Source organism: Gambusia affinis, linkage group LG12, assembly GCF_019740435.1.
Source record: "Gambusia affinis linkage group LG12, SWU_Gaff_1.0, whole genome shotgun sequence".
NCBI classification, from domain to species: domain Eukaryota; kingdom Metazoa; phylum Chordata; class Actinopteri; order Cyprinodontiformes; family Poeciliidae; genus Gambusia; species Gambusia affinis.
Window position 1 is genome coordinate 25695064 of NC_057879.1, and position 19149 is coordinate 25714212.

Here is a 19149-nt window from a genome sequence, read left to right on the forward strand (position 1 = left end):
AAACTTTTGTGACTCGGCCTCCTGCCTCACCAAAGTAACTTCGGCTTCATACTTGGAGCTCAGCTCCTTGTATGAAGTCTGGAGTTGATTCAGTTCTTCTTGGAGGGCCTCACTTTTCTTTCTCTCAGCCTGTACTTCAGCTAAAGATGCTTCCTGGCTGAGGAGGTGGGTCACCTTTAACTCCTCATATTCTTCTTCCAAGGACTTCTTTTTCATGTATTTCACATTCTCGTGAAACTTGGGAGCAATAACCGCAGCGTGAAGGACTGCTGGATCACTGGACTTGTCTTCTCTCTTTTCTCTCTCTAGTTTCTCTAGTTCCCTCTTTGCCTCTTCGACCTCGTTGAGAAGCCTTTCTCTGAGAGCTTCCTGCTGTTTTAACTTTAGCTCCGTCTCTTCCAGCTCGGCCAGCAGGTCCAGGTTTTGGTTGTCTTCTGACCTGGGGTTCTCCATTTCCAGAAAGGAATTCAGTCTTTGGATTTCCTCGTCTAAGATATCCTGGTGTGCAGGAGGGAAGCTGCCTCGGGGGTTTTGCTGGACTCCCCTTCTCATCATTTTGTTGCGGTAACTCTGAAATAGGTGAAACATTTCTCCGAAATACAATCACTAAAATTGTTGATTTGTAAACTACCTGAAAGAGCTTTGCGCACGTCTGAACTGGTCAGTGTTATTGAAAGCAATGAAAAGTATATAGAATTGTGTTACATACAATTCTGCAGTTGATGACATCACAGAGTCTTCCTTTGCTGGCGGTGTAACATCATTCCACCACCAAATATCTTAGTCTTTATTCTTGTTTACATTCAAAATAGCCCATGTTTTTTTTCCAACTCATTTCCGTTTTGGGCAAAATCTGAATGTTCATAAAGGGCCTGTTGTGCCAGAACATATTGATAAAAAATAATTAAATTGTTAAAATATCAATAAATATGTGTTTCAGCATTCAATAAGGATTTCTTAAAATAGCATAATATTGAACATCTTTTCACACTAATCAGTCCATCCAGGATTGTTTTTGTAGTTTTCTGCAATCAACATCACAGATTTTGTGGCGTTTAATGAATGTAATGTTGCTACCCGCTCATGTACAGCAGGTGGCGGTATAGATTAAAGTTTCCTACGATCCGCCGTGACAGAAAAGAAGAACAAACCTGCCTACGCTTAGCTAGAAAACTGCTGCATTTCCCCATTCCAGCCAATATTTCAGTAACAATGTCTTCAGTTCAGCATCTCAGAGAGTTTATTAGAGAGAGACTAACTGCTGCTGCTCAAGAAATCTTCACCGAGGTTGAAAAAACCATCATTTGCTACGAGGAAGAGCTCGATGCTCATCGCAGAATGATGGGGATCAACTGGAAACCAGAAATTAAGCTACACAGAATCGGTTCGGAGCTGCAGAGACACCGAGGTTGAAAAAACCATCATTTGCTACGAGGAAGAGCTCGATGCTCAGCGCAGAATGATGGGGATCAACTGGAAACCAGAAATTAAGCTACACAGAATCGGTTCGGAGCTGCAGAGACAAAGTTCTGGTAGGTCTGGATAAAAGTGGGGATGTTTTCACTGAAAAGAGACATCCGTCATCGGCGATAGTTGCTGCCGCCCCAGCTGCTGCTAAACGGGGCTGAACAGAAACTGTTTTAGCTGCTAGCTCGGATGCTACACAGGCTGATAGTCTGGGATCGGCGGACACACATGCGCCAACGGGGTGCGGGGGTTAGAATCGGCACATGTGCTACCGATTTCTTTGCCATACAAACCTGGAATGGAGTAGTAATCACAATGCACTGTAAGCTATGTAATGTGTTTTGAGGCAGTTGACCAAAATCCCGGACGATTTTTAAATTCCCCCCGGACATTTTTTTAGGTCTGAAAAGTAGGACATGTCCGGGAAAAAGAGGACGTCTGGTCACCCTAAAACGTATGAAACATAAAATAAGCAATATTTAATTGTTGCTTATAGTAATTAAGCCACAGCGCCATTTGCAGGTCTGGAGCTGCAGGTTGCACAGCCCTGATCTAACAGAGCAAAGCTCCAATCCTGTCTCAATACAGCTGAAGCTAAAAGTGCAAAATCCTCAAGTCTGTTAAAGTGAATATTAATGCGTTTTAATGTGTATTTATTTTCTTGCCATTTTGAAAATATGGCAATGTTCACTGAGCAAGCTATGTCGGTTGCAGAAGAGAAAAAAAATCTGTTTTTAACGGTAAAGAATTTAAATAACTTATTTCACTTTGCTGAATGTGGGATTAAATAAAATTTTGCTCTGTATTCAACAAGTCATAAAACACATATGAGTAGTCAAATGAGCAGCCATCTAGTTTGAAGATGTTAACCTAATTAAAGTCCAAGTCTCAACTTAATAGGAATGGCCTAACTTCAATCTTTGTCAACAGATTTCAATAAACTACAAAGGTCTGTTAATTGGAGTAAAACCATTTCCTACTGAACCAATGGGAAAGACTGATTAGGGGTTAACCATAACCCTACCCCTTAAAAAATGGTGTAACTGATCCAAGTTTGCTAAGTTTGTCACATGTTGTTTCTACATATTTTTTCTTTGTTTCAGTAAAATAAAAGGACTGTGTAATAATTTATGTAGATTTCTCACTTTAATACCTGATTATTGAGACATGATGAAGATGGGGAAGCTCTTGTTTATTGTTTTTTTGCCAAATTTCATAAAAATTATAAAAGCCATTCTTAATGAAAACTCTACCCAGATTAGTTAAGAGGTAGACACCTTGTAGAATATGATTTTTTTCCCTCTACAGAAACTGCCTGAATTCTTACCTGTTCAGCCAAATTAAAACCTTCATCCTGTTTCTCCGTCTTCACGCAGGTCAACTTGAGTCCGTCGCTTGGTTCCATTTTGATGGCTTTGTCGAGGATGCCATTATCATCCCTATCAAGAAGATAGCGAAGCAATGCATTGTCTTTCTTTCCCTGGCTCCCCGGCTCCTGTTTGGTGCAGAGTTCACTAAGAGCAGCCATGCTGTCTCCTGAGGCAGATTCTGGACCAATAGGATCTTTTCCCGTAGCCTCCGCCGTTAGCTTGGCCAGCTCCACAGGTGAGGTGCTGTTCTGCAGTAGCCTGTGGAGAATTTTGTGTTTTTCCTTTAATGAGGTGGTTTGGTTGTTATGTCCGGCCCCCCCACACATCTGGTCCTTACAGTTCTGGTCATCTCCTATGGGCCCTGGTGGTGAGGAAGGATCAGAGGGTTCTAACTTAGTGGTGAGGAGCTGCAGCAACTTGGTGTGGCCTTTGGTGGTCAAATGGTGGCTTGCAGCATCTGCAAGATCGCCAAGGTTTCCGTTACCTCCCAGGGTGTCAGGATCAACATCTTTCCCATCTGCCTGTGTACTGTCATGGCTGTGGGATGACAAAAACTCTTCCTGCTCTTCAAAAGTTCCAAACAAGTCAGTCTCTAAGCTCAGATTGCTCTTGCTGATTTGGCTACCAGGTTTGTTGCTGTGAAGATTACTCTGAAGAGCGGCTGGTTTTCTGTCAGGTGACTCTGGATGCTGTCCATCAGAGAGCCCTGGGGAAATCCTGGCGCCCTGGCTGAGAGCCTGCAGCGCACTGAGGGAGTTAAAACTTTGGCTGTTTCCTGTGGTGCTGCACACGGATGGAGGTGAGTGTAAACCAGCTGCAGGAGAGAAAGATCCAGGCGGATGTTGGAGAAGATGAGGGCTACTGCAGTTGCTGCTATTTGCGGCAGCGCTGGGACTCTGCCGATGACGAGGAGACAACATGGCACTCTGGACCCCTGAGCTGACACTCGGACTTCCTTGGCCAGAAGGGCTGCCCTGCTTCAGAACGTGGCTGTTTCCCTGAGGCGTGATGGCCCTTCCTGGAACAGACCCAAAACCACGTCCAGGGGTGGTGGAGACTCCAGTGGAGTGATGGCTGTTGCTGGTGACACTGGCATCAGGTGAGGGGAAGGACCCGCTCATACTTGTTGGGGTCATTGATTTGCCCGAGTCCTGACCACTGGGAATGTCTGTAGCCATCCTCCCCAGGTTTTCCCTGAAAAAAAAAGTTGAGAACTGGTTTGTACCATTTGAGTTCAAAAGAACTTTTTTCTTTTGACTTTTTATTGTCCATAGTTTGCCCAGATATGATTTTCAGTGGGTGTTTGATGCAGGACTGCAGTGGCTGACGGTTTTACTACCAAGTTTGTCTCTGAAAGGAGAGTAAAAAGCCAGAAATGAGGTTACCTCTGCAGGATGTGCATCGACATGTAGAGCTGCGGTTCATTGGTGCCTGGAGAACGGACCAGTTTGCTCTTTGTGTGAGCAGAAACTATGGTGCCGTCTGCCAGGGAGAATCTGTACAATGGGCTGAGGGCATGGCCGTTCTTCAATACTGCATACAGACAGAGAAAAACACAGGGTGTCGATTAAAGAAACCTGCTGTGATATTTGATCACAAAATGTAATGTATACTTTGTGAGGAGACATTATGCCAACCTTCTTGCTGGTGTTTCTTGGCAAATGAAATCTCCCCGTCACTCTGCAGGTGGAACTTCTGGATGCAGCGCCGGACCAGGTCTTCCCAGCCCGGTTTCATAGATGCCCGAAGCACACTGGTGTCCAGAGAGGTGATCTTACCTGAACAGGTCAACAAAACAAATTGGCTTCTAGAATTTTGAAGATAAGAAAATAAGCCTTTAGCCGAACCCATTAAAGACTACAGTAGTCTTTAAAGCAAAGCATAAAGTGCCTCTCAGGCTCCAGACAGGTCTAATCCAGTTCTACGACGCTTTCTTAAAAAAAGGACCTTGGATACCTCAGACAAAACAGCTACATATTGATAGATAGACAGTTGTTTGTTTGTTTTCATAACCTTGGTTGTGAACACGGGGCATGTTGGTTTTGAGTGCCAAACATAAAGATGTAGACTAAAATTATGTTATGGAAATTGACTCGCACGGTGCAAAACTTTACAGTATTTCTACAGCCCAGTGTGTCGGTCAGCTCGTACCTTGAAGGTCCTGTCGTGTTGTGAAGCTCTCATACGCCGGCGTCACAGGCCTCTCTTTGACAGGAACCCTTCTTGCCACACAGATGAGACACACCTGGAAATCTGCATTTTTGAGGAAAAAAATGTCAGTAATTCCATAACTATATATGGCAAAGGCTATATCACAACACACAGCAACACTGTTTGTGTGTGGCTGTCTCTGTTGGATAGAATTATTTGACCTCTCAGCCCTTTATAATTTTAGTATTTTCACAAATTAGGATACAAGGCAAGCTGTCTGACTATAGCTCTACATTATTTGCATTAACAAAAACTAAAAACACCTCTGACCTAACAACCAACAGCCATCATTAACTTCCACCTCAGTATTACTGTATCTACAATCCTGTAAACAAATATTAACTCAACATTAAATTTGGACATTTTGCCTTTGAAGGTTTGTAGTTCACCAACAGAGTGACGAAACTTCAAGTCAGCCTGCAACCCACTGTCTGTCCACTAGATATCCTCATCGTGTCAGGGGAGAGTTTGGTAAAATATCTGGCTGTCAGACGTCTAAAATTAGAGTGGCAGACACATTCTTCTCCCCCGTGTTCATGTGTGTGTGATTGGATTAGATGGGAAGCTGACAAAGTGCCACACACTAATTAGTCTCTCCCAGTGGTTGGGAGGGAAAGCAGAGAGAAGTGGTGATGGAAGGAGGACAGGACACAGGAGACTGGGAGGGCAGCACTGGGAAGAGTGATGGGAAAGTGACAGAAAGTCAAGGCTCAGTTGAAGAGATGAGGAAAAGCAGCAGAGTTCTTGAGCAGTGGAAAAGGCAAATGTAGAAAGAAAATTCACAACCATAATAAGATAAGTTTTTGAAAGGCAGACCAAATCCAGGTAAAAAAGAAAAACCGAAGCAATGAGGGCTGATTAGCAGGACAAACAAGAATGAGAAGAAAAAACATTTCAAGTACAAAGTAGACAAAATCAGAGACAAGGTTAAAAAAACAAGTATACCTTCCCCTTCTTCCTTGATAGACTTTGGTTCAGAGACGGCAAAACACTGCATGGTCTCATATTTCTGCTGCGCTGCGTCCTGCTGATCGACGGCCTGGCGAGCTTCGCCGTCGGCGTGAGGGTTGACCAACATACGACAGTTAAAGGTGTGACTGTTCCTGTTGGTGGAGTCGGTGCTGCGATGATTGACTGCATGACAAAGATAAAAAAAAAAACAGGAAAATGTAAAAACATAAGTATTTATAAAGTTTGTCATGAATCTATCCTCCAGTACAACACGATTAATAAGGTTAAAGAAATCCAAAACACTAAAATGACACTAAAACATACTAGTTTAGGAGAATTTAGAGATATTTACAAAATATGTAAAGTTAACTTACTCATTTAAAAAACTTTTGATAACTCCAAAATGAAGAAATACTCTCCATTGTGGCAAATTTACCAATTTTCTCACCCAGACTCTTAGGTAAAAGGTTCTTGATGAACTCTGCATGGTCTCCAACATGCAGCACACTGTAGACGCTGGTGTTCATCAGCTCCTCCTGCTGGTAGCGCAAATACTGGCTGACGTTCTCCGACACAAACACAATGTTTCCCTCCATGTTCACAACAAAGAAGAAGCCGTCCAGGGCCTGAGGGGAGAGAAGATTAGCAAAAGTGATGGTAAAATATGAAAAAGGATAAAAGAGAAAGAAAAAAAGATAGTTAAAATTGTCTGGGGAAGTTCAGGAGTGGAAGTACTAAGAAAATTAACTAATTGATTGATGCTGATGAAGCTTAGCTCAAAATATATTGTAAAACATTTATGACTTCACAGTAATGAAACTCAATACTTTGTTGGTTATAAACAGTTTCCATCATACATTAAATTTTAAAAATAAATATGCCAGAAACATTACCTGAGTTACAAAACCTTTTTCTGTGCAGAATATTAAGTAGCAACGGATAACCGGGTATAGAAAATGAATGGATGTATATATATCTATCATGTCATTGTGAAAATTAATGAGTACAAAGGAGGAAACACCTTTGTTGCATTTTATTTTGTTTTACATAACTCAATCTCTGCAAGCATTTTTTTTGCACTCCTGCTGCAAAACATGCAGTCAACATTTGAAATGTTAACTGCATGTTAGTGTTTATCTTCCAGACCCCAAGCAGACACCTTTGCCAAAGTTGGTGCTTCTGAATACTATATATAGCTAGTCTGTGTGTATGGGGTCAGGCTCCGCCCCTTCTTTTCTAATCTGGCTTTTCCCAAAGGTATTTATACCTCGCCGGGTCCCATGGAAAACGTCATCTCTCACTCGTGCACAGACACACATAGGCTCCACTGTCAGTCAGCGGAGCTCTTATCTCCATTAGTCACGTGTAGAGAACGTTAGATCCAGTCAGAAAGGTGTTCTCAGGCTGACCGTCTCCCTCAGGATGGAATTTCTCCTGTTTGTTCAGGAATACGGCTACACTTTGATGCATTCAGAGTGAATTAGATCTATGGAGAACTGCTGCTCAGAATATACAGAATAACTTTACATTTAGACGTCAAAGTAAAAACTGAACTGGATTACATTTCCAAATAGTATATTAATTTTCTGAGCTACATGACATTTAAAAGACACAGTAAAAGCCCCATTTAAATATAAGATTTTACAAATTGTGCATATATCTGGGGTTTTTTCTGTACTTGCATTTTGTTTTTGTTTAATAAATAATGACATGATGCAATCTGTGCTGTCTTTTTGCACACCTTAGGTTAGGAAAGGTGACTTGGAGACATGCAGCTCATCTAATAACTATTACAAAATCTAAGTAAGTTACTAGACTATTTCAAGAAAGGCAGCACTCACATCTACAGCAGCCCGTCTTTTACAAGGAAAATTAAGTCCTCTACACTCTAATAAAGAGTTTTTATTATTATTTTAATAAAGACAAGCATGGCCTTCAGGGAAGTATGTAGGGCAGAGACAATGAGTGACATGCCTATCTCCTGAAGGGCGACCCGACAGGCTGAACTGGCCCAATGAAGACGCACATAATGCGGCGTCTTCGAGATAAAGGCTGGCAGCCAAGACCAGTTCAGAGTTGACTGAAACATTACACTGTTGCTTTTCTCTGCCCACAAAAGACATTTGCACCAGCAATAGAGAGACTTCTGTATTTATGTTTACTAGCGTTCACATAGCAACATGTCTGACACTAGAGCTTCTTATTACCTCATTTTCGATCAAGATGGAAGTGCAGCGTGTCTACTACGAAATATGTTAATCCTGTGGTGAGTAACTGATTTAAAACTTGATCTGGTAATAGCAGCGGAGGAGCCAGCCATTGTGGAGTACATGAGCTGGTTACTATGGAGACTGATCGCAGATTGCTGCACAGGCATTACTGCTGACCAAGGAGTCACACCAGGTTCTTACACAAAATCTTCCAGGAAGTATCATCACTTTCAAGAAAGAATGAGAATTTTTGTTGGATTTTCGAACACCAGAAGAAAGACTTGAAAAATTGCATGTTACATTAAAGCAATCTTTAAATTTATACCTGTTTTGGTTTTTTTAATTATTTACCCCAACAATCAGATCAAAGTTGTGTTAAAAGACTGCAGGATTAAAAACCCATTGGTGTAACATGCTTGAGAATCTTCCACATTAGATTGCACTCACCTTCGAGGTAGAACACATTCACAAAATATTGAGAGATGGGTTTAAAAAAACAACAACAAAAAAACAAAGACAGTTGGACCTACCTCCAGCATCATTGGCCCGAGAGTGTCTTTATCAATGACGGCCTGCCCTGTGGAGGAGACATCTGCCTTCTGCACCTCCTCTGCATTAGCCACCAGGGTCTTTTCTGTGATGAACAACATAAAAGCAGGTGGTTCAAAAGGGAATCAGGGGATTTTTGTCATGCTTTTATCTCTCATCACCTTTAAGTTAAGATAATAGAACCTGTCAGTGAAAAAAGAATGTTACAAATGCATGAATAATGGATGCTGTGGTCAAAGGGACATGTCAAATCTGAAGACACAAATCAAAATAAATAATTTAGTAAGTTAAATATCTCCTTGTAGGAAAAGCAGTTTGTTATGGTAAAACTTTTGCTGTAGGTTGTTTGTTTAAGCAGACAATGCTGACAGTGTTGTTTTTATCTTGATGAAGCCGTCACCCACGCACCCACTTTGTGTTTTCATACACCAGACATGAAGACCTTCCACATATTACATTCTTTGGAAAGCCGTTCTCTTCTGGTAAAGTTAACATGGTCATGGTTATACTTCAACTCTACAACAAAGAGTGGAAATCAGTGAGAGGACATGGAGATTTGAGTGGCTGGCATGTTATTCACAGCACGGCTCGTTGCACAATTTTCCTGTACATTTTTGCACCAACTTTTTCCCTTTCCTTCATGGCCGTACCACCGGACTGTTAAGCCTCCCATGGCCCCATTCGGCCACATAACTGAAATTCCTTTTGTGGGACTGGAGCTGTGGAGTCATCAGCCTTTAAAACTCTGTCACTGCAGAGCCTGGAATGGCACAACAGTGCAAGCTGGAGGGAATTCAAGTCATTGCCAAAGTTTATTTAAGCAATAAAATGTGTTATTACAATTTCTTTCACCTGACATGATTCTATGTTTGCGTTTCCTACTTTTTTTCCCTCAAAAAGAACAAAAGAATCATCTTTAGTGAATTAATATACTTTAAAAACAAATCCTCTGTGAACTTCTCGACAGCTGACATCTTTGAGGATTGCACATAAACGACTTAACAGTTTGGTGCCGCATGTCTTCCTTATTACCCAATGTACAACTCATTAGCTCAAACTAACTTCATTCAGCAGCACTTCCAGCACACGAGTCAAAGTTAAGACCTTAAAGCAGCAGTTTTCATTTACACAACTCATAAAAGCAAGGGATATTCAGCTTTCAGATGAACCAAAACCACACTGTAACCTTTACAGGCAAACTTCCTTAAACTTTTGAAAGCACATGTCTAACAGTTCAATGTTCATGTTCTTCTTGCACAACTTGCTGTTCTCCAACCAGAGGCTTAATGAAGAAACACACAAGCGTTTGATTCATGAATCAACCAATACATCTTCAGGTTCAATCAAAATTGGTATTTAAAAGGCAACCATACTGTTGACATTTTGACATCATTAGACCCAGAAGACATCTAACAACTGATCCACAGTACCTGACCATTACAAGGTTTCAAAGAGGATGCTCTCAGCCGCTGAGCTTAGAGTGTCATCAGAAGATTGCAACAGAGACAAAGAGACACTTAAAGAATCATAGAAACGTATAGAAATTCCCAGTTGGATGACACTTAACTCCCAGGAAATTTCAGGGAGGTGAGAGGCACCCAGGGGTCACGTCAGACCTGCAAGGCACCTGATCACAGAGCAAAGTACAGATGTCAATGCCTTGCACGGATGTCAGTCGGCCTCAGTGCTGTTCTATGATGAAAGTCGATCCATGTTGAGCAGAAATGATGGCTGCCAATGATAAGGCCAAGGAGAGCACTATGGACCAGCCACTGTTACCAAACGAGCCTTTGGTGAGTAATTTTATAGTGTGGACAGGACTGACTAGTGAATACAGAACTGCGCTTCATTTTGTGAATGCTTAAGTGAAAAGTCGATACTACCTGAATAACGTTATTAATCCATTGTACCATTGTCATTGCAATCCTGTATGAACAACCCAGACCTAATTTTATCTTTATGGATGACAACGCTCCAGCATCATTAGGGAACCACCTGCAACAAAGTGGTTCAACAAAGTGATCTGCACTTTCTCCAGACCTGGATCCCATAGAAAACCTCTCAGATCAGCTGAGACATTAAGTAGAGGTATGCAACTCTGTAACCCCAATGACCTTCATGAAGAGTGGGATGCCTCAGCAGACAATAAGTTGACTTGTGAACAGCATGAGATGTCGTTGCTGTAATTGAAGCAACTCCTCAAGGGAACATGAGAACCTGGTAGTGAGACATTGAGATATTTTGTGTTTGGTACAACCCATTGTTGTTGGCTTTTGTTCCAATACATTGTGTGACAGAGGGGACTCATCATTGCGTGCTTCTACTTAAATACCCTACTTTTATCGTGTCATTGTATTGAAGTTTTTAAGTTTTCCATTAATTTTACCCAAAAGCTAAAACAACCTAACTTTTTATGAGTTGTGCCATTTGGATAATGGTTATGAATAAACAGATTAATCAGGAACCTTGATGATTTTGTGTCAATCTGTCCTAATAATATTGCTTTTATTTCTCTCTGGTAAACTCCAATCGGGACAGCACTATCTGGCATTACAGGTACAAAGTATTTACATCTAACAAACTAAATATTAGGAACTGCACCATAATATGTGTGTAGTATTTGTATACTAATATTTGTGTAGTATTTTTATACTACACAAATAAATGCATTTATTCCTTTGCAGTCTGAGAGTGCGGTCAACCTAAAGATTAGTGTAAAAACTAACAGGAGCCTCATAAACACCTTTTCACTGGAAACTGATTTGAGCACAGGATAAAAAAATTTTCAGTAGTAACATTATTTTCTTCATTTTCTATTCCTTTTCAACGTTTATTTTTTAAAAATCTGCTTATCAGTTAAATGTTCCTCAACAATAGTGTGTTTTTCTGCTGTTGACCTCACAGCTGTGTGACTTGAGCATTATCCCCGTGCGCGAGTCTGTGCTTATTCAGCTGTTGTTTTCAGATGCAAACAGTGCAATGACACATGGACACCAACTGGGTGACTGCAGGCACAAAAGGAGGAGATGAGCAAGCGAGAGACGGACAGATGAAAAGAAAGATGACAGGACGCGCTTTCAAGTCCGAAGTTTCTACTCTCACAACAGGCATGAATGTCATATGTGTATAAATATTAATTTTGAGTTATTATGGATTCTTTTCAAGAAAATATAAATGAATGAAAATAAAGAATTTCCACACAATACAGAAGAATTCAATCATTTAATATCTGGTAATAAAGGCAAAGTGCAGCTAGTAGTTTCTCTGTTTCACTATAATCAAATTTTTTTGGCAACTGTCACTGGACTGAACAGACTTTAGAATAATGACAAAATCCAAGTCCAGAAATAATTTTATTTTTTAATTCTTACATTATATCTCTTCTGTCAAACATGGTGGTGGTAGCGTCATGCCTAAGAGCTGTTTTCAACTCAATTTAAATGCAATTATGTGTTTTGTAATGTTAAGTAAATATCAATGAAGTCACCCACATTCACATTCATGTCTGTATTTTTTGTATTCAAACTTGGAGGTGTGGGATAAAAAAATAATAGAAAAGAAAAAGGTGGATGAGCAACACATCAGATATTAAAAAGAAAGGAGACACAGAGAAAGAAAAAAAATGAAGGAGAAAATGTGTCTAATGAATAGAATAACCAAGACAAAAGAAAATAAGACCAAGAAAAGTAACTGGAACAGACAAAATCTGAAAACAGAACAGATAAGAGGGAGAACGAAAATAATGAGAAATCCATTGAGTGGAAATATATACTAAAATGATGGTTTGTAAAACTGTGGCATTTATGCAAAGAGGATTAAATAAGAGGCAGAGGAGTGTAAAAAGGTGAAAACATTGTGAAGAAATAGTAAAGCTTAAGAGAAAGTGAGGGACGGCTCGGAGGAGCAGATCCTCCTGCTTCTCTCTGCAGGCTCATTTCATGTTGGTCACTGTTATATAAGCGCTCCAGCAGAGGCTGTCTCACCATTACAGTCCTTTCACAGTCTGTGGGCTCCCACTGTGAAGGGGATTGTTTTCTATTTACTTTTTAAAGTTAAGGAGTCCACATTGGCTCTTGAGATTTCAGATTTATAAACATCAGTTCTGAGCTCTTCTAGTACCCACAGCTATCACACTCTCTTCTAGCAGATGTTCCCCTTTCATGGTGGGAAACCCTGGGAGGCCCATTTAGTGATAAGTAAATGGTTATCTGAGGACATAAGCTGCTTGTGACATTCTAATGGAAAAACAAATTCAATAGCTTATGCAGCCTTTCAATTTCTTTATTCAGAACATCTGAAACTGGAAAGTCCAGAACCTACCATAACAAAAATCCCGTTTATGAGCTGGGAAAAGTGGCACCTGTTCTAAAAACTGCCTTAAAATTGTAGAGTTAAAAGCTCGTTAACGCTAATGGCTAACTGTAGCATCCAATCAGCCCAAACTGCATCGTATAAAATGCTGTTCTGAGGATTTCCCCCAACAGCTAAACATGTTGCCTTCAGGAACAGCTGAAGGTTTCTACACCTCAACATTGATCGTTTTTTAAGAACCAGAAAGATATGATGTGAACTGCCTTGTTGCTGAAATGTGCAATATAATTAAACTTTAAGTGGTTAAATTATTGTATGATTTGTCTATCCAGGCATCGGCTATGCCTGCTTAATGAAAAACATCCAACCCAATATTCAGTAAATTCTATACTTTTAAAAATATTTTAGATAATATTAATCAAAAATAATTTCAGAAATTGAAAACTATTCTGTTTATTGCTGCCCGTGGTAGAATAAAATCCTAATAATAGTTTTCTTGATTGTACTGTCCTGAATAGATATAAAGCAGCGATTTTTGTGAACCAGTATTTAATCTGCATTATTTTTTCAGGAATATTTGAGGTTGGTAGTGTCAACTAGCAGGGTTGACGATCTAACACCAAATCCTTCAAAGAAGAAGAAGTGACATAAAAGCTCACCCTGCTCCTTGATCTGCCTGATCTGCTTCACCGTCTCTTTGAGGATGGCACATTTGTCGGGCTTGACGTTGAGGTCGTCTATGTCGTTGATGTTGGCAAAGATCAGCTCTGCCAGCTCCTCGATGTATTTGTTCTCCTGCTCCCTGTTGCGCCTCTCGGTACTTCGCTTTGGACTGCAGGACAGCAAGGAATGACGCCAAAAACATGAATCAACCTCAACTGGAGAAAGAACTAACTGGTGGAAATTGTCAAGACAAACCTCACTGTACAATGCTGGACATTACATCTGAAAAGCTTTTGTCTTTGTGCACTGACCAGCTTGTTTATGAGACAAAGACCTCCCCGGTGACCCTGAATTAACTTTGTGACCTCTTGGTGACCTGCCATTAATGAGACATATGACCTCTGTGCAAAGTACTGAGCATCATTATGACAACTTTTGTGTCGTTACATAAACTATTATCTGTAAAAATGAACCACTTCTTCCTAAAGCGCCATTGACATTGACATTTATAAAAAATTTGGAATAACTTTAAAGTGCTTCAGATTTTGTAAGATCACATTCTTTATACATTTTCCCAGTTCATTGGTCTTCATGATGCTGCTTTTTCTCTAATAGTATCTAAGAACCCTTTGTTTCTGTTTTTATACTGAGACTAAATTAGTTGTAAGAGAGAAAATGGGGTTGAAATGTATAACAAAATGTCATAATTTCATTTGTTAAGAAAAGGTGAGAATTATGTACCCTATTTCTTCAACTTAATTACTTTAAAATCTTAAGAATATAAATTTACATTTTTTTGTGCATGTTTTTTCTTTCTTTTTTTGCTGGTAACATAATAACATGCAAAACAGGTCAAAGGCATTGTGTCTGTGCTTCGCCTAGGAGAAGAGATCTCAGATTTAAAACCAACGTCCAAATCCTTATTAGCTTTTCAGAGTTTGGTTTGTTCTCAGTTCTAGTTCTTAACTTGAGAAAAGATGTCTCCCTTTTAAATCCTCAAGTAAAAAACCCCAAAGATTTAAAAAGAGAAGGATCTACAAAATGCATAAAAGACAAAAAGCACACTGGGAAAATGAAGATACTGCTACATCAAAAAATGTTCTATCATGATTTTTTTATTATTTTTGAAGACAAGGTCTTTCACCTGGGTCCCAGGAGGTCTGACTGACAGTCTTTCCTCTTCACAGATTCCCCTTTGGGGGGTTCAGGAGTGTCCCCCCCACCACTACTCATCTTCAGCAGTTATCAGCACCTAAACCAAAGGAAGACAGGAAAGCAAAGCAGACACTTAGTGATAATATACCAAATAACAAACCTTTGATTCTCTTTGATTCTTAAAGAGAATCAAAGAATCTCTTTAAGCGATTCTTTGATTCTCCAGCAGCGGTAGAAATCAGGCTAATAAATATAAACTTTGCTGTTTTTGTTTTATGTCTGACAAAATATCCAAAATTGCAGAAATCTGTAGGTTGGTAAATACATTTTCAGAGTACTTTATTTGGTCAGGACTCCCTTCACATTTAAGGAGGATCCACAATAAAACCATGTAGGAGCAGGTCAGAGACCAGGGCTGTTTAAACAGGCCCTGCCTGGGCATGCTCATTATATTTGACAGCAGTAGACTAATTAACTCCCAAGTTCAAACATCCATGTCTTTACTTTCTTTATTAATAGTAATGTTTGCCTCATTACAATGTATACTCTTCTCTGAGTGTCTGAAGTTTCCAGTCATACAGGTAAGCAGAGTTAAGATCAGATCTCTAACAATAAAAAAAAAATATGGTGGTAAAGTTGAAATTTAAAAAACAAACAAAAAAAACCTTTTGTCTCCTCAGAGTTTCAGTCAGCACAATTAATCACAATATTTGAAAAAGGTAAGTTTTTAATCTCCCGGTGATGTAAACAACCCGCAGAGTGCATTATCAAACACAGATTATGAGTCACAAAAACAATGTATCACTGTAATGAGCCTGAAGGCAATATGTGGGCAGCCCAGTGGGAATACAGTGGGTGTCAGTAATTACTTCAGATAGAAATAGCTAATTCACGTAGGCACTCTCACTGTTCCTTCATTCACTTTAACACGTCAGTCATCAATAAGAATGATGGTTGGGATGTTTGGAGAATATTCCTGTAATCTCAATCAAAAATAGGGACAAAACATTACTTAGGTCACACTGAAATAAAGCTTTAATGGAGCAAGAAAGATGCACCATATGGCCGTATCATGCTGCTAGATTTGCCCCATATGGTTCAGTAAAAGGGACACAATTTAGACAAGTGAGCTGCCAGAGCTGATGGTACAGTGGCGTCACAAAGCTGCTGGTGGCGGAATAAGAATCAAAATCAGTTTTATTTGACAAATTTCTGCACCCAAAAATTAATTAAAATGAAACTTAAATTTATAAAAAAGGGAAACAAATCTATATTTTTTTTGTAAATATGCATGCAAGCAATTCACACGTTGTGATTTGGAAGTTCAGTAAAGGGCTATTTCACAGCTTTTAAGATTCTGGACTACTTTTATCAGCTGTGATTCAAAATCTAAAACCAATCAAACCTGGACTAAATCATGGAGTTGTGATTTAGTATGCATATTCATGAATGAATTATCAAATTGAAAAAATGTTTGCATGTTAGTTGACCATCCAGACGATCTTGAGCTGCAGCAACAATATGAAGCAAGGCCAACGTTCCATGATGCAAACCATTAATCTGACTTTGTCAATTTGTTTTTCTATATATTTGAGCTAATTTTCTATTCTAGTTGGACTTCCTAACACTGCCCTCTACCTCTGTTTGAGTTACTTGATAGGCCTGCACAATAAACATCAAGTTGTAAAAATATTTTCTACAGCAAACATTTAGTTAAACATATGCTATAGATAAAGTTTGCAATCATTAAATCCATTAAATCATTAATCATTTTAGTTTTTATTACTACAACAAAATCCAAAATAAAAATACACATTTCATTCCATCCTTAAAATGAACTTCTGAATACAGAAACATGGCTGGTTGTGCAGGTTTGTTTTCTGGAATATATTTTAATTTAACATCTGCTTCCAGTTTTTGTTTCCAATATCCAGCTTCACATCATCCTCAGAGAACCACTGAAAGAAATGACTCAGAAGAAGACATCGAGCATTACTTCCTTCTTTGCGAAATATAAACAAAACTGCAAAGCGTCTCTCTTGTTTTTGGAAAAAGATCAGAATTCACTTTTTTGATCCACATCAGAGTTTGATTACACCTTTACACCTCCAAACGGACAGGACTGGTGAAAACACACCTTAAAACCAAAGACATGGTAACAAACAAAATACCACATTCAGGACCTTAGAATCCCCATTCAATAAAGAACAAGTTCTAATGCATTCGGTGAGCAATGAGAGCCAATTTACTATTTCCCAACCAACCTGATGGCTAAAAGTTGAGTTAAAGTGTTTCCAGTAAAGCTCAACTGGTGCCCAGACTCTCATTTCCCGCCATCAGTTTTTCTCTGGGCTTGCCTACAACTGGCATCCGCAAGAAGAAGTAAAATCTAAATTTTGTTCCTTTCAGCTCATTTTACAACAAAGAAAATATTAGAAAGGATCAGTTTTATTCTGCAAAGAGTGCCTCTAAGACAATCATTTTCACACAATCAGACAATGATGAAGAAGTCCAATAATTAAATGCATGGGAAAGGTGGTGTTTATAGGGATAGTGGGCCTTTAAGGACCTTCAACAAGCGGGGACACATCACCTGACAGTTACATAAGAGCCGGTCAGTGGGACTGATACTGCGCAGATGAAGGCAGAAGAGAGGGATAAGCAAAAGGGAAAACAACAGGGAGCGAGAGAGAAAGGAGATTTGCAAGAAAGAATTGGTGTAAGAAAGAGAGAAGAGGAGACAGAAAAATATTTTAAAACTGTATCAAGGGAAATATACGAATGGACAAGCTGTCTGTTTTTGTGTCGTTAGGGAAAATGTTTTCCGACACAGATATTATGTTGACAAGAACAAATGGTGTACAATGATACAGGCGGGGGTAAACAGAGTGACAGCAGGAAGAAAATGGGAGGTGGGTCATTTGTTGCTCTAAATAATCAGGCCTGAAGGCAGAGGAAAGTATGGCCTAATTACACCATACGGGATAAGAGGACGGGAGGAAACTGCAGATAGCATGATGCTGACAACACAAATGGAAAAACTTTAAGACAACTAGTGCAGAAAGTATGTTAGTTAATGTCATCAACGCTTCTATTCACGACTGAACTTTCATGCTAGCATGATGATTTCAGCATCAAAAATCATCTTTCCATACACAGAGAGTGAAAATTTGGTGAAGCACTGTAACATCCATCATCTGATTGCCAGAAGGCAACTACTTGATAAGAGAAAAATTGAAGCGTTGTGTAGAGAAAATACCCGGAAAACACAGTGTGAGAATTTCGGGGATTTCCCGACTTTTTGCCTGTAGTCCAGGCAGCGCGCCCTCCCAATACTGAGCATTCATACAGCAATAAGAGGCCGGCAACTTTTCACACAACGAGGCCTTCCATCTGAGCTTCGGGATATACAGTTAAAGCCAGAAGACAACACACACCCATTAGTAAGACACACACACCTTTTTTTCTCCGTCTGAATTAAATCAGACCAAACTTCTCTGGATTAAGGTCCTCTGAAATCAGCAAGATTATTCCCATTTGCTAAATGCCATGATAATTAGGGGAAGAATATGTTAGAAATTTAATAATGTCTACAAAATTTTATTTTTACATTATTTCCTTAGTATTTAATCTCGCAATTCAATTCAATTTTGATTCTTCAACTTAAAAGTGCTTTAAATACTTCAACATCGTTTTAGTCATACAAATAATTAATTGGATTACCATTTAATGATTTTAAGAATGACTTATTTTTAAAACTTTGCCTGTCCATGTAAACAGCCATGGTGGCATACATTACTTTAACAGTGTATACATTCATATTTTTGAGCAGTAAAATATCTGAAAATAAAACCATAGAATACGACTTCTGCTCAACAAGGAGTGCAAAAGTTAAAACTTAATAGTACTGTATTAAAATTCCAGTGAAGTATATTTAAAAGCAAATCATTCTCATTTTGGAAACTGAGTTAATTCACATCATTGTTGAGTCATCATTTTAAGCATATTTGAACAAGTTTGCCACTCTGACACACACTTCATCAGTTATGAGCTGCTTACCAACCGCTAATAAACTCAAGAAGAAGAAGAGTATAAATTAATAGGTCACATTTTAGTGAAAATTTCCTCAACTGCGATGAAACTCTGTCGAACTTTAAACGTACCCAAACGCCAGAGCGAGGCTTTCACGGCAGAATCTCAGGAGATGACACCATAATGAACCAGTTATATATTAATTATGATCATACTGAGAGGAAACAGGT

At 39.4% G+C, this 19149-nt stretch overlaps 1 protein-coding gene and 1 long non-coding RNA gene across 3 annotated transcripts in view; one reads left to right on the top strand and one right to left on the bottom strand.

The window, feature by feature from the left end:
* The window catches only part of LOC122841636 (nuclear receptor coactivator 2-like), a 55446-nt gene that overhangs the window by 13853 nt on the left and 22444 nt on the right, over window positions 1-19149 (bottom strand). Inside the window, exons 3-11 of the mRNA XM_044135110.1 lie at window positions 14877-14984; window positions 13729-13901; window positions 8740-8843; window positions 6448-6625; window positions 5994-6182; window positions 4989-5090; window positions 4475-4615; window positions 4223-4370; window positions 2795-4031 (exon numbers count right to left, since the gene is read on the bottom strand). Coding sequence (XP_043991045.1) covers window positions 2795-4031; window positions 4223-4370; window positions 4475-4615; window positions 4989-5090; window positions 5994-6182; window positions 6448-6625; window positions 8740-8843; window positions 13729-13901; window positions 14877-14965 — 2361 coding nt within the window. The 5' untranslated portion in view covers window positions 14966-14984. The remainder of the gene's footprint in view (window positions 1-2794; window positions 4032-4222; window positions 4371-4474; window positions 4616-4988; window positions 5091-5993; window positions 6183-6447; window positions 6626-8739; window positions 8844-13728; window positions 13902-14876; window positions 14985-19149) is intronic.
* Window positions 1218-11738, top strand: LOC122841637. 2 transcript variants are annotated; one of them, XR_006372417.1, is made up of 4 exons: window positions 1218-1287; window positions 1409-1532; window positions 4524-4623; window positions 11724-11738. It is a non-coding gene; the product is annotated as an uncharacterized LOC122841637 (long non-coding RNA). The 2 variants fall into 2 exon arrangements; XR_006372418.1 differs by lacking the exons at window positions 4524-4623; window positions 11724-11738 and adding an exon at window positions 2844-2958.